The sequence below is a fragment of the Thalassophryne amazonica genome, chromosome 4, assembly GCF_902500255.1.
Source record: "Thalassophryne amazonica chromosome 4, fThaAma1.1, whole genome shotgun sequence".
Classification (NCBI taxonomy): domain Eukaryota; kingdom Metazoa; phylum Chordata; class Actinopteri; order Batrachoidiformes; family Batrachoididae; genus Thalassophryne; species Thalassophryne amazonica.
The window spans coordinates 33,953,131-33,966,632 of record NC_047106.1 but is presented as its reverse complement, the minus strand read 5'-3'; the positions used below and the strand labels follow the sequence as shown (position 1 = coordinate 33,966,632).

General features: G+C 41.9%; 1 protein-coding gene and 1 long non-coding RNA gene across 2 annotated transcripts in view; both read right to left on the bottom strand.

Annotated features, from left to right (window-relative positions):
* Nucleotides 1–532: 532 nt before the first annotated feature.
* LOC117509139 lies at nucleotides 533–1,780 on the bottom strand. Its single transcript, XR_004560263.1, has 2 exons — nucleotides 1,570–1,780; nucleotides 533–1,539 (listed from the first exon to the last, which is right to left on the bottom strand). It is a non-coding gene; the product is annotated as an uncharacterized LOC117509139 (long non-coding RNA).
* Nucleotides 1,781–1,953: 173 nt separating this feature from the next.
* Nucleotides 1,954–13,502, bottom strand: part of LOC117509631 (cGMP-inhibited 3',5'-cyclic phosphodiesterase A-like) — a 147,939-nt gene continuing 136,390 nt past the window's right edge. The window contains exons 14-15 of the mRNA XM_034169373.1: nucleotides 2,597–2,864; nucleotides 1,954–2,433 (exon numbers count right to left, since the gene is read on the bottom strand). Of these exons, the coding sequence (XP_034025264.1) occupies nucleotides 2,114–2,433; nucleotides 2,597–2,864 (588 nt within the window). The 3' untranslated portion in view covers nucleotides 1,954–2,113. The remainder of the gene's footprint in view (nucleotides 2,434–2,596; nucleotides 2,865–13,502) is intronic.

Genomic DNA, 13,502 nt, shown 5'->3' with positions numbered 1-13,502 from the left:
TGTCAACTGTGGGACCTTATATGTAGACAGGTGTGTGTATTTTCAAATCATGTCCATTCAACTGAATTTACCCCAGGTGGACTCCAATTATGCTGTAGAAACATCTCAAGGATGATCAGTGGAAACAGGATGCACCTCAGCTCAATTTTGAGCTTATGACAAAGGCTGTGAGTACATACGTACATGTGAGTTCTTAGTTTTTTAGTTTTTTTATTTATTTTTAATAATTTGCAAAAATCTAAAAAAAAAAAAAAATCACATTGTCATTATGGGGTATTGTTTATAGAATTTTGAGAAGAAAAAAAAAGGAATTTCATCCATTTTGGAATAAGGCTGTAACATAAAAAAAATGTGGAAAAAGTGAAGCGCTGTGAATACTTTCCGGATGCACCATCACTAACATAATGTATTTGTCAGTATTCAATCATAATTGCAATCTGAATCCATGGTACGAGAATTATTAATAGTAATCGTGGCACCTTTTAGGCTCAAACAAAGGCAGTGGGCTCCATGTGGTAGTTTTTCGTTTTTCTTGTAATGTGTCACTGACGTGTATTGGTAAATCCTCTTGTGTGATTTTAAACTCTGTGGCTTACTGGATTACTTATTGAAACACTTGACTTACATACCAAACTTTGTTAAAGTATTCTCGTGATTATTTGTGCATTATTGTTACGTTTACGCAGACAATCTGGGAAGTGACATAAAATGTAGATGCAAGTATGTACAAAAAGTCTTCACAGGTGAACACCTCCCTGATACTGGTGATGACCTGTGACACTGTGGTCCTGTTTCGAGGTACTATACACTAGACTGTGGTGGACTCCACCCTAAACCGAGCATCAGAGTCACGGCACAAAAGTGTGTCACTGAGACAGCTCTATGATTTCTTCATTAGTTAAAACAAAAGAAAAGAATGGCAAGCATGGGCTTGAACCTGAATCATGTGATCAGTTTGACCTTTAGGGGAACCTTCAGCTGTGTATATTGGAGTTCTACGAAAACCCGATTTTAATCTGATCACAGTTGCATGACTGTATGGTTTGGTTGTCCCAGCCATGCAGCGTAAAATAACAAGGACACTCCAAGTCCTTGTTGTCCCCGCTTTCCTGAGAACTGTGTTCTGGAATTGTGCACATGAGCTGATCTGACTTTGAAGAACAAACGAAATGGGGCAAATAAAAGTAACAAAGAACAAGCATTCTGTCTTTCTACGACGGCCAAAATAAAGCTCCTGGAGCAACGGGGTTCTTTGTTACACTTCCTATTGGAATTCTGAAACACTATGTGCTGAAAATAGTATCTTCTTTTTTTATTTTCACCTATAAAATCCACATAGCTGAGCAGCAGACGGCGCAGGTTTTTCCTCCACTTTCATGCCTTTGTCTTCAATTTGAAGGGGCTCCTTTACATCCTCAGTCAGGTGACTCTACAGCAAGCCTGAGAACAGCAAGATGGGCAGGATTCTTGGTACTTTTTGAGGGGGAAGATTGGCTCAATGGGCCCATCAAACACAACAGCAACAATCCATGACTCTGCCTCAGTTTGTAAGTTGCACTTTCCGTACACTAGCCCTGTCCTTAGGCACGTATTTCCCAAAACATATTCTACAGTGTTGTGTCGAAGTGATGTGCTGGCTACAATATCCATCCATCCATCCATTTTCTATACCCGCTTGCTCAAATAAAGGCTCACGGGGGGTGCTGGAGCTTATCCCAGCAGTCATGGGGCACGAGGTGGGGTACACTCTGGACAGGACGCCAGTCCATTGCAGGGCAACATACAGATAAACAAACACATTCACACCCGCACGCACACCTACGGACAATTTAATGTTTCCAATTTTACCTAACCTACATGTCTTTGGATGTGGGAGGAAGCCGGAGCACCTGGAGGGAACCCACACAAACATGGGGAGAACATGCAAACTCCACACAGAAAGGCCACAGGTGGGAATCGATCCCATGACCTTCTTGCTGTGAGGCAACAGTGCTAACCACTAATCCACCGTGCTGCCCCTGGCTACAATATCAAGAATTTAACTGGAATAAGGGAAAGATAAAATGAGACGATGTTCAGATTCCTGGTTTAAAAAAGGTCAAAGTTTCCATCGTCACTGTGATTCCTCCTCGGGTTCCCCTGAAGTTTCTGATTGTTGGATGATTTCTTCTTCTTCCTGGATAGGTTGCACATCTTCTGTTTCATCACAACCAGCAGCTGGCTCCTCCTCCTTGCTTGCTTGCTCCTCCTCTTCCTCGTGAATGGCTGTGATTGTATCCGCGGGGCTACTGTTGCGGTTCATCTCCTCTTTCTGGACCTCCTCCTGACTTTCTGTAGCAATAACTCTTTTCCACATTTCATGGTTCTCCAGAAGATGATGTGTGATTTGGCAAAACACTTTCCTTCGGCTCATCTTCTTGTTCTCTTGCCGCTCTGTGAGACACCAAAACAAAAAGGACAGAAATGACTGACCAGACCGGTTGTGTCATTTTCTGCTATTCACTAAAGGGTGCAACTCTGGTTTATTCAGGGAAAAACAAACCTGTGAAAGTTGCTCACAACGTACGGAAGGAAAGCATTTATGAGGTTGACTTACGGGAGGTGTCGGAACCTGTCAGTGTCTCGTCCTCTGCCATATTTTCCTGCTCCATGTCTGGCCCACCCTTCACCTCCTGTGCCTCCTCCTCCTCCTCTTCTTCAGGCACATCAACCCAACGTCCAGGCATAAGAGCAGCCGAGTCGTAGGAGGAGCACAGCGGCCCCACGATGTGAGTGATAAATGAGTCCTGCAGCTTGGCCAGCTGTGGAGCCGAACGGTCCATAAACGGACTGATGGGGAGGCCGAGGCTCGCTTCTTCATCACCCTGCAAAAGCGCAAGCATGGCAAGTATATCAGATGTACACAACTATAAAATATCCTGCAAAGGTTCTGGAAAACAGAGTATTTAAAGCGTTGCACACCTGAAAAATGCATTAAAATACCAAAGTAAGTCGGTATGTTTTGCTTTTCTGTAGGATTACATAGTCAAATTAACATTTGGTGGTGGTGTAGTGTATCCCATTTTCTCCAGAGTAAAAAAGCACAACATGTATTAAAATACAGATATAACAAGATATATGACAATGAGCATAATTAATGCATTTACAAATTATTATTATGATTTACAGATGGAGCCCTGCACTGAGTTCCAAGTGATAAAAGGTGGTCTGATAAGACTTTGGTTTTAAACTTTTGTTTTTTGTGTCTCACTTTTATTATTTACTTAAATAATAATAATTTGGGTAACATATACGGATGTGACTCCAAAGAGACTCAGAAAAACAATGTCCACATCAACAAGGATTGCATCAACAAGGACACTTGAGGTGTTTCCAAGTCCACTTTACTTTTCTCACTGTGTGTCATCTGAGTGCAAAGAAAAGCACAAGGCAAAAAGGGGTTGATCATTTTTTTGGTTTTGGGCACAACATAAAATAAACCAATTTCAATTTATTTTATTTATATAGCGCCAAATCACAACAAAGTTGCCTCAAGGAGCTTCACACAAGTAAAGTCTAACCTTACCAACCCTAGAGCAAGCACGACAGTGGTAAGGAAAAACTCCCTCTGATGATTTGAGGAAGAAACCTCAAGCAGACCAGACTCAGAGGGGTGACCCACTGCTTAGGCCATTCTAACAATTACAAGGCTTTGCAAAGTTTTACAAAGCTGAAGAAACAGAAAATAGAACATTTTTCAGAGAATATGAATGATAACGCAAAACGTTTCACTCATGGTTAGTGGTTGTGTGAAGCCATTTATTGTCAAACTGCACTCTAAACAAGAGCAATCAGAGATTTCTGATATCCGCCAATCTGGACCCGGATCACCTCCAAAATTTAATGGAATCTTTCATCACCTAATATGTATCCATGGTGAAAATCTGGTGAGAATCTGCAAAGTAGTTTTGATGTAATCCTTCAAACCTTATATAAAGCAAAATCTTGATCCAGAATCTGGATCCAGATCACCTCCAAAACTTAATAGATTCTTCCATGGCCTAATATGTATCTGTATTGAAAATTTTGTCAAAATCTGTGATGTAGTTTTGATGTAATCCTTCAAAGTGTATATCAAGGGAAATCTTGATTCAGAATCTGGATTCAGATCCAGAGCACCTCCAAAATTTAATGGAGTCTTCCATGGCCTAATATGTATCCGTGGTGAAAATGTGGTGAGAATCCGAGAAGTAGTTTGGACCTAATCCTTCAAAGCCTATATAAAGTGAATCTTGATCCAGAATCTGGATCCGGATCTGGATCACCTCCAAAATTTACTGGAGTCTTCCATGGCCTAATATGTATCCGTGGTGAAGATTTGGTGAGAATCTGTGAAGTAGTTTTGACGTAATCCTTCAAAGCGTATATCAAGTGAAATTTTGGTCCAGAATCCAGATTCGGATCACCTCCAAAACTTAATGGAGTCTTCCATAGCCTGATATGCGTCCATGGGGAAAATTTGGTGAGAATCTGTTAAGTAGTTTTGACGTAATCCTTCAAAGACTTTACAAAGTTAAACATGATCCAGAATCCGGATCCAGATCACCTCCAAAATTTAATGGAGTCTTCCATGCGCTAATAGCTATCTGTGGTACAACTTTGGTGAAAATCCGCAAAGTAGTTTTGATGTAATCCTTCAAATTGTATATAAAGTGAAATCTTGATCCAGAATCCGGATTCGGATCCGGATCACCTCCAGACTTTAATGGTGTCTTCCATGGCTTAATATGTATCCATGGTGAAATTTTGGTGAGAATCCATGAAGTAGTTTTGACATAATCTTTCAAAGAGTATATAAAGTGACTCTTGATCCGGAAGCCGGATCCGGATCTGGATCACATCCAAAATTTAGTTGAGTCTTCCGTGCCCTAATACAGAGGTGGGCAACAAGGGCTGAGACACTGCAGGCTTTCCTCAGCATGTGGGTTGCTAATGAGCTTCTCTCCTGAACATAAACACCTGATTGTCAATGAAATCACCGCTGAGGTGATTGGTAGCAAGGCAAACCTGCAGTGTCTTGGCCCTTCAATGGCACACGATTGCCCACCCCTGCCCTAATATCTATCTGTGGTGCAAATTTGGTGAGAATCCGTGAAGTAGTTTTGACATAATCCTTCAAAGCGTATATAAAGTGAAATCTTGACCCAGAGCCCGGATTCAGATCTGGATCACCTCCAAAATTTAATGGAGTCCTCCATGGCCTAATATGTATCCGTGGTGAAAATTTGGTGAGAATCCGTGAATCAGTTTTGACGTAATCCTGCTAAAAGTAATCCTTCAAAGCCTATATAAAGTTAAACCTGATCCAGAATCCGGATCGAGATCAACTCAAAAATTTAATGGGTTCTTCCATGGCCTAATATCTATCTGTGGTGAAAATTTTGTCAAAATCTTTGCAGAGGTTTTGACATAATCCTGCTAACAGAGAAACAGACAAACGCAGGTGATTTTATTACATCCTTGGGGGATGTAAAAAACATCCTGTGAGAATCTGAAACACAAAAGTGGATCACTGATGTTTTGGGGATGTGTGAGCTACTAAGGCACAGAAAACTTAGTCAGAATTAATGGCAGGATGAATGCAGCATGTTATCAGAAAATACTGGAGGCTGAGCATGGGTCATATTTGGACGTTCCTGCATCACAATGATCTAAAAGACAAGGCCAAGTCGACTTGTCATTGGCTGCAGCAGAATAAAGTGAAGGTTTTGGAGTGGCCATCTCAGTCTCCTGACCTCAATATCACTGAGACACTCTGGGGAGATCTCAAACTTGCAGTTCATGCAAGACAGCCTTGGCATTTACAGGAAGTGTTTTTTTTTTCTAAGAAGAATAGGCCGCTTTACTATCAGAGAAAATAAAGAGCCTCGTCCACAACTACCACAAAAGACTCCAAGCTGTCATTGATGTTAAAGGGGGCAAAAAGTGGTGTGACTGTTTCAAGATGCACAATAAGGAGGCATTTGAAGAAAAATGGGCTGCATGGTTGAGTCTACATCTACATCTCTGGGCATCAAACTGAGCACCAAAAGGTGGCAACATCACCCTACGTTCGCCAAAAAAAACCCAGACCTGAACTCCTCGAGGGGCAACGATCGAATATTGGCTGGTAAATGATTCCAAGGCTAGCGGTAACTGTCCGTAGAAAGAAGCGCTGCCAGTACTGGTCAGTAATGCGGCTTGACTGGTCAGTCAAGCCGCATTACTTCCCTCCTGTGCTCCAGTGGCTGCCACTCCAAAGTGCGGTAAAGGCTGGTAACAATTTCTGGTTCCCTCCCATATTCATTACAGATGAGCCTGGCTGCTTGGTGCTGGAGCATCTCAAGCTGAGCTTCGTCTTTAATGAGATAAGGGTCCCAAAGCACTGGCATACTCTAAGTGTGGCCGTACCAGTGTGAAGTATGCCTGTTCCTTCACCATATGTGGGCAGGACGACAAATTACTCCGAAAAAAACATAGTACACCACTGGCCTTTGAGGAGACTTTCTGAATATGCTGATCCCACAGCAGAGAAGTCAAGCAGACCCATGATCTAGCTATGGTGGGTCTTCCGAAGCACCTTGCTGGTTGTATTACGCCAGATCTTAAAAGTCAGATGGTTATTGGTGCATAGGGCTTTGATGTGGAGGCACTGCTTCTTACAGATCATCCTTTTGATGTGCTGGGAGATCCATGGGACATCCCACCTGTTGGTAAAGGTCTTAGTTGGGATGTTTCTTTTCATCGAAGCAGAGCATCAGTAAAAGAAATCCACCTAGACTCAATACAGGTGTTATCGTCTGGGTCCATAGTTGTAAAGTGTCTCAGGTCCTCTCTGATGGCATCCATATTAGCCTTGTAATATGTATATGCCGCGGACATCAATCAATCAATCAACTTTTTTCTTATATAGCGCCAAATCACAACAAACAGTTGCCCCAAGGCGCGGACATGAACGAGCGAAACTCTTCAGCATCTCACCATGTCATTTAGGTCCTTCAGACTTTTTGAGTAAATGCTTCAAGGAAGCATTAGCATGGCTAAACCTTTCAGCTTCTGGGGGAGGTCCGCCCCCTCCCGGACTCCCCGCCTTTTTAAGCATTTTTCTTTATTTGCCTCTTCTAAGCCTGGAAGCTCCTCACCATCAGTTAGGTCCTTCAGACTTTTTTTTTTCTTCAGTAAAATGGTTCTTGGGAGCATAAGCATGGCTAAAACCTTCTGCTTCTGGGGGAGCTCTGCCCCCCACCTTTTTAAGCATTTTTTTTTTTTTTTTTTTTTGCCTCTCACATGCCTGGAAACTCCTCACCATCTAACCATGTCATTTAGGTCCTTCAGGTTTTATTTTATTTTAGTAAATGCTTCTGAGGAGCATTAGCATGACTAAAAACCTTCAGCTTCTGGAGAGTTTTGGCCCCCAGACCCCCCCCCCCCCCCCCCATTACAGCCCTCTTAACCCCTCACCACTTCAAGCATTTTTAATGTAGGGCTATACAATATGGCCAAATTATCGTATCTCAGTATTGTCATATCAATATGATACATGATATGAGTATGATTTCACACAGTGCAGCAACAGTGAAAATTAAACACTCTTAAACAAAACAGTAATAATACCACATTAATTTTGCACTCATCATAAGGTTAGGATACTGTGCCATCCAAAAGTATTGTAACACTTGATATTTCACACATTTTAATTTGTTTATGCCATTTCAAATACAAGAAATACAAAAAATATAAAGAATAAACATTCCTAAAATTGTCTAGACAAACTCAAACTGAAAGCAAATCTCTGAAACTTGATAATACCTGTAAATAATAATCAGTTTTATTGCCAGTTTTCTTCAGACTAGTCAGGGGATGGAGACATGAACATTTCCAAGTCACTGAATATGGCTTGGACTTTATTTACATCAATTATGAAGAAATACAAAAGTTTCTTTCACTAAAACATCAAAGCTAGGCTTGCATCTCCGATGTACTTTCTGGCAAATTGTAGCTGAATGTTCAGGTCTTCTTTTAAGAAAATCCTCCTCTACACCACTTCATCAGGAAGTTGGATTTTATATTTTAATTAATTTATATCAAGTTGTAGATATTTGCTTTCAGTTTGAGTTTAAGGAAGATAACTTTGATTTATTCATTTATTTGTATTTGAAATGGCATAAACAAATTAAAATGTGTGAAATACCAAGTGTTCCAATACTTTTGAGTACAGTTGAGAAACACTCCGTGGCCCATGTATTTCTAAGTGAAATACATCATCCTGGTGTCACTCAGAGAGCAAAATTAAGAGTTTATTTAAGTCCTTCAGACAGCAAATATAAGATGTTATTTAATCAACAGCTAGCTGCCTGCTCATTTAAGAATCACTGGAGACACACGCATATATAAGCCAACCCAAATTAAAGGAGAAATGCCGCTTTTGACAACCTGGATCTCATTTCTAGCATAAAATATGGTCATTTACTCACCAATATAACTTTGGTGTCATTATTAGTCCACGGTTCAAATGACGTGTTCAGTTCAAATCTGAGGCAAACATTTTTCTTCTTCTACTAAGGTGGATTAGAACTTTTTTGTGGTACGCAGCACCAACTACTGGACAGGAGGAACCTAGCAGTCAATGTGACACTGATTTGAAAATGCAGCTCTTTTCAACCAGATGTGCTGTGCCGTGACATTGTCAATCACCTGTGTCCAATCAGATTTCATGGGAGTCCAGTGCAAACCTGGCCTCTGCTCTAGCACCACCCTTGCCAGGAAGTGTTCAACATTTGACATTTCTTGTTTCACTGTGGACTCAAAATTTGGCACTTCCTGTTTCAGTGTGAACTTGCGACTGAGTTCCCACAAGATTCCATGGGATCTCGTCTGTCAATCCAGGAAGTGTCGATCCAGAAAGTGTTTGACATTTGACATTTCCTGTTTCACTGTGGACTCAAAATTTGGCACTTCCTGTTTCAGTGTGAACTTGCGACTGAGTTCGTGCAAGATTCCATGGGATCTTGTCTGTCAATCCAGGAAGTGTTTGACATTTGACATTTCCTGTTTTACTGTGGACTCAAAATTTGGCACTTCCTGTTTGGGACTCCCTGCACCATGAGCGAGCTTCATTTGTATTAAGACCTGGGATATGTAAACTATGCAGGGTTAGGGTCATTTGGGTAGCTTCTGTTGTTATTATGATTTAAAAAGCGTAAACACAGTTGTTTTACAATAAATGGCTTCACCCAACCACTAACCATGAATGAAAAAAAGTTTTTGTGTTATCATTCATATTCTCCGAAAAACGGCCAAAAAATAATTCTAAAGAAAATTGTGCTGTATGTTTTGAAAATAAAGCTTTTTTACAGAAGGAAATACATTATATATAGTGTAATATGTATCTATTGTACATACAGTCACAAAAGCTCCTAATTCACTGCCTCTAGCTTGAATCACCTGAAAGTAGGTCAAGAAACCCAACAGATTGGAAAAACATCACTTCATAATGTGGCTGAGCTGTGTGGTTGCTCTTTAGCAAATAGAAGATATACTTCAACAACAGTGACAATGACATTAGAGTTTTCTTTTTCTCGTCTTGACACTTCCATATCAATTTCAGAAAAGGTTAACACTAATAAATACTAAGAATTGAAACTGTTCTTGTTAAACAAACATACATGCAGTGGTTTTAACAGTACGGCCTGCCTGTGATAACATTTAAAATACACAATTGGTAAGACAGGCAAAAGTGTTCCAGATTAGAACTTTACTGAAGGATAAATTGCAAGTCAGTTATACCTTTATAAAGATTTGTACTGTTTCTACATCTCTGAGTCAATATTTTTGACTTATTAAATTCAGAGTGTTGTTAATCTTGACACAAACTAAAGTTGCTTCAAAATTTGACCTTCCAAACCTGTTGTTAACAACATATATATTTTGGTGACTTGGGTTCATGACGCATTCCACAGGAAGTCAGGATTGTCAACAGAAAATGAAAACAGTCTCACAGTGCATGATTTAACCTCTATACGTACGTTATGACTCATCATGGTTTGCCTAGTCACAGGTATGACGAGTAATGTGCAGACTGGGGGCAGACTCTGACATCTTCCCAGTGAATTCTGGCATTTGTCAGGGTGTTCTACTTCTACCTACTCTGTTCAGGACTTGCATGGACTGGGCTTGGGTAGGGTTTTGGAGTCGAGCAAATTGGACACCTTTTTATCAATGAAAGGTTTACTTCCCTTGACTTTGCAGATGTTTCTGTGATCTCTGTGGGTTCACAGATGATCTGCATGCAACACATGAATATTGTTCCTGAGTGAGGAGTCGGGGTGTCTGGGTTTGCAACTGTCCTGGATTAAAACTAAGATCCAGGTTTTCAATGACTTCTGAGACTTGGCTGTCAGTGTATCTGTATGTAGTGACAATGTCGACCTCTTGAACTCTTGGCAGTGACATTTATGTTTCTGGGACCTTGGACACTGAGATTGAGGTATGCCTGGGATTTGCTCATGGAATCATGAGGTCCCTGGACAGAGGTGTTTAGTCAGGCACATATTTGTGTATGAGCTTGAAGGTCCAGAGGCTTCCAGGCTTACTGTATGGCTGTGAAACTTGGATATCTAACAGTAACTTAAAGCAATGACTGAATGTGTTTGGTACTCAGACACTGACACATCCTCAGTTACAACTGAAGTGACAATCTAAAATGAATGAGTACTTAGGGAGACTCAGATGATGCATACTACTTGCACTGTGAGGGAACGTCAGCTTCAACAGTTTAACCATGTGGTGTGCTTTTGTTGATCCAGCATGCAGGTGTCTCATTGTTCAGGCCTGGAGAAAATTGAAACGGCCAAGAGGACACCCACTTATCAACTGGCTGCAGCAGACAGATGGCTACTTTTGGGAGGTGGGGATGGACTGCATTTATATAGCACTTTTCTATCTGAATTCAAAGCTCAACATGCTTTACAGTGATGACTAGATTAACCGACCAAAGCCAAGGTGCTGCCATGCAAGACACTCACTCCACACTGGTGTCGCAGATCGAACAGGCCGCCCCTAAAAATTGGTCTGCCTCGCCTCCACTGTGCATGCATCATTTCGGAGCTCAGCCGCTCATCTGAGATGGATTCTCTTCACCCAAAACGATCAAATGGATTAATGGGATTGTTAACCATTAGATGACAAGGTCAAACCTCTTAAATCATTCTAAAGTCAGTTTTAAGCAGAAATGAAGCCGTTTTAAGCAGAAACGAGGCAATACTCGGTGACGCTTTGAAATGACCAATGCGCAGTGAATGCATCAGCTAGCAACTCGTGTAGCCACGGCACTCTGATCGCTTCCTTCATCTTTTATGATGAAATAACGCTGAATTTATGTGGAAATGATTGTTGTACAAAAGCTTCAGATATCTGTCGCTGAGATAGATGTTGACTGGAGTGCAGTTTGAAGCAGAAACAAGGTGATAATCCGTGAACCGTGGCTAATGATGCATGCGCAGTGAAGGCAGGGCAGACCAATTTTTAGGGGGACCGTTCGGTCGGTGACACCGGGACCAACTTGGGGATTAAAGACCTGGCCCAAGGGCCCTTACTGATTTTCTACTGTGGCTGGGGTTTGAACTGAAGATCATCTGGTCTCAAGCCCAAAGCTTAACCACAAGACCATCCCCTCCCCCATCATTTTACAATCTGATAAAATGTGGCCCTGCGACAGACTGGCATCCTGTCCAGGGTGTACCCCGCCTTATGCCCTATGACTGATGGGATTAGCTCCAACTTCCCTGTGACCCTTAATTGAAGTAATCAGGCATAGAAAATGGAAAGATGGAAATCATTTTGAGCAATGTATAATAATAATATAAGCTAAGGCAGGGGTGGTGGACAAGTGGTTGGTGCATTTGGTTTCAGAGAGGAAGATTCCCAATTCAAAGTACACCCCTGCCACATTTCTCCATGTAATGTGGAGTTGTGTCAGGAAGGGCATCTGGCGTAAAACCTGTGTCAAATCAACATGCAGATCCACCTTGGATTTGCTGTGGTGACCCTGAGTGCAAAACAAGGGAGCAGCTGAAGTGACTTACTTTTACTATAGTAATATGCCAAGCTCAACATTTTTGAAAGTTAAGTACTTGCCCTGAGGCCAAATTTGAGGAAAAGAGAGAAAGCTTTTCGAGTAATAAGTTGGATCCTACTCCTACCTACAAAAAGAAAAAAAAAAATCTTGAAATGCCAGTTTTGTACACAGGATGGTTTTGAATTATTTCCAGCCTGAATGGGCTTGTTTCAGCCAGTAGAAGTAAGTCCTATACAGGTCCTTGGGCTCATCAAATCAGTGCACGAGATTCTACGACTCCCCCTGGATGGGATGGGATCCAATGCACATTATTTACCCAGCTCAGCTGCATTTACACATAATGACGGAAAGTCACGAATACCACGAAGTACACATTCTTGCCCGCTGATTGCGAATGTGATGATTCGGGGCAGAGGTGTCAGGTGTCCTCAGGAACTGCTGCAACCTGTTACTACGTGTTCCAATTAATGGCACGTGTTGCTGGAGAATTATCAGGAACCATTACGCACGGTCAAGAATAATGTTCCGCGCTGATGCGTGCTGATGCAGTAACAATAGTTCTGTCACATTGTGAATGAGGTGAATTGTCTTCACACACACCCATATTCATCCAACCGTCAGTTGCTGAGCAATTCAGATCGCTCCAGTTTGCTCCTCAAAATCTAGATTAATCCACAGCAGAAGAACTTTGTGACTACATGCTTAGTTGGGCTCTGTGCCATGGAGTGGCGCAGAGAGGAGGAGCAGACGGAGAGATCCACATGTGTGGCTCCATGCGGCTCTCGTCTCACTCGTTTTCCCAAACATCAAGCACATGTAGCAGGTGGAACACCTGCAGGAGCACGCTGAGGAGCATTGGGACAAAACTTTTAGCCAACTTGGCGTCACTGTCCTTCTTCAGCATCCTGCAGCAATGAAACTGAATGTGGTGCAGCAGGGTTTAATTGTGCGCATGTCAGAGAAGAACGCTGTCACGCTCTATTAAAGATCACCACTAATCAAGACGGAGCAACACGCTCAATTGCGACCTCCACAACATGTGGCGAAATGAGGGTGGTACATGACATTCATGGATGATTTTTTTGACAGCCAAAAACGCACTATTAAGAAACCTATTCAGATGCGTTACGTCACATTAAGATTGTCAGGAATGTGCCAAGAATGACGCAAATATGACATTTGTAACGCGTCTTGCCGATGTGTAAACGCACCAGGGTGGTACCCATTTACACTTGGGTGAACTGGGACAATACGGCTCAAGTGTCTTGTGGAAGAACACGGACAGGTTGCCAGAAGCACTCACGCAGACGTCCGGTCTGCGGAATTCCGAACTCCGTTCTGCATGTTGGTAGTCCGGCTCCTATCCCAGAGAGCCACCTGTATGGCTCAGCTGAACTCCATTTTATAC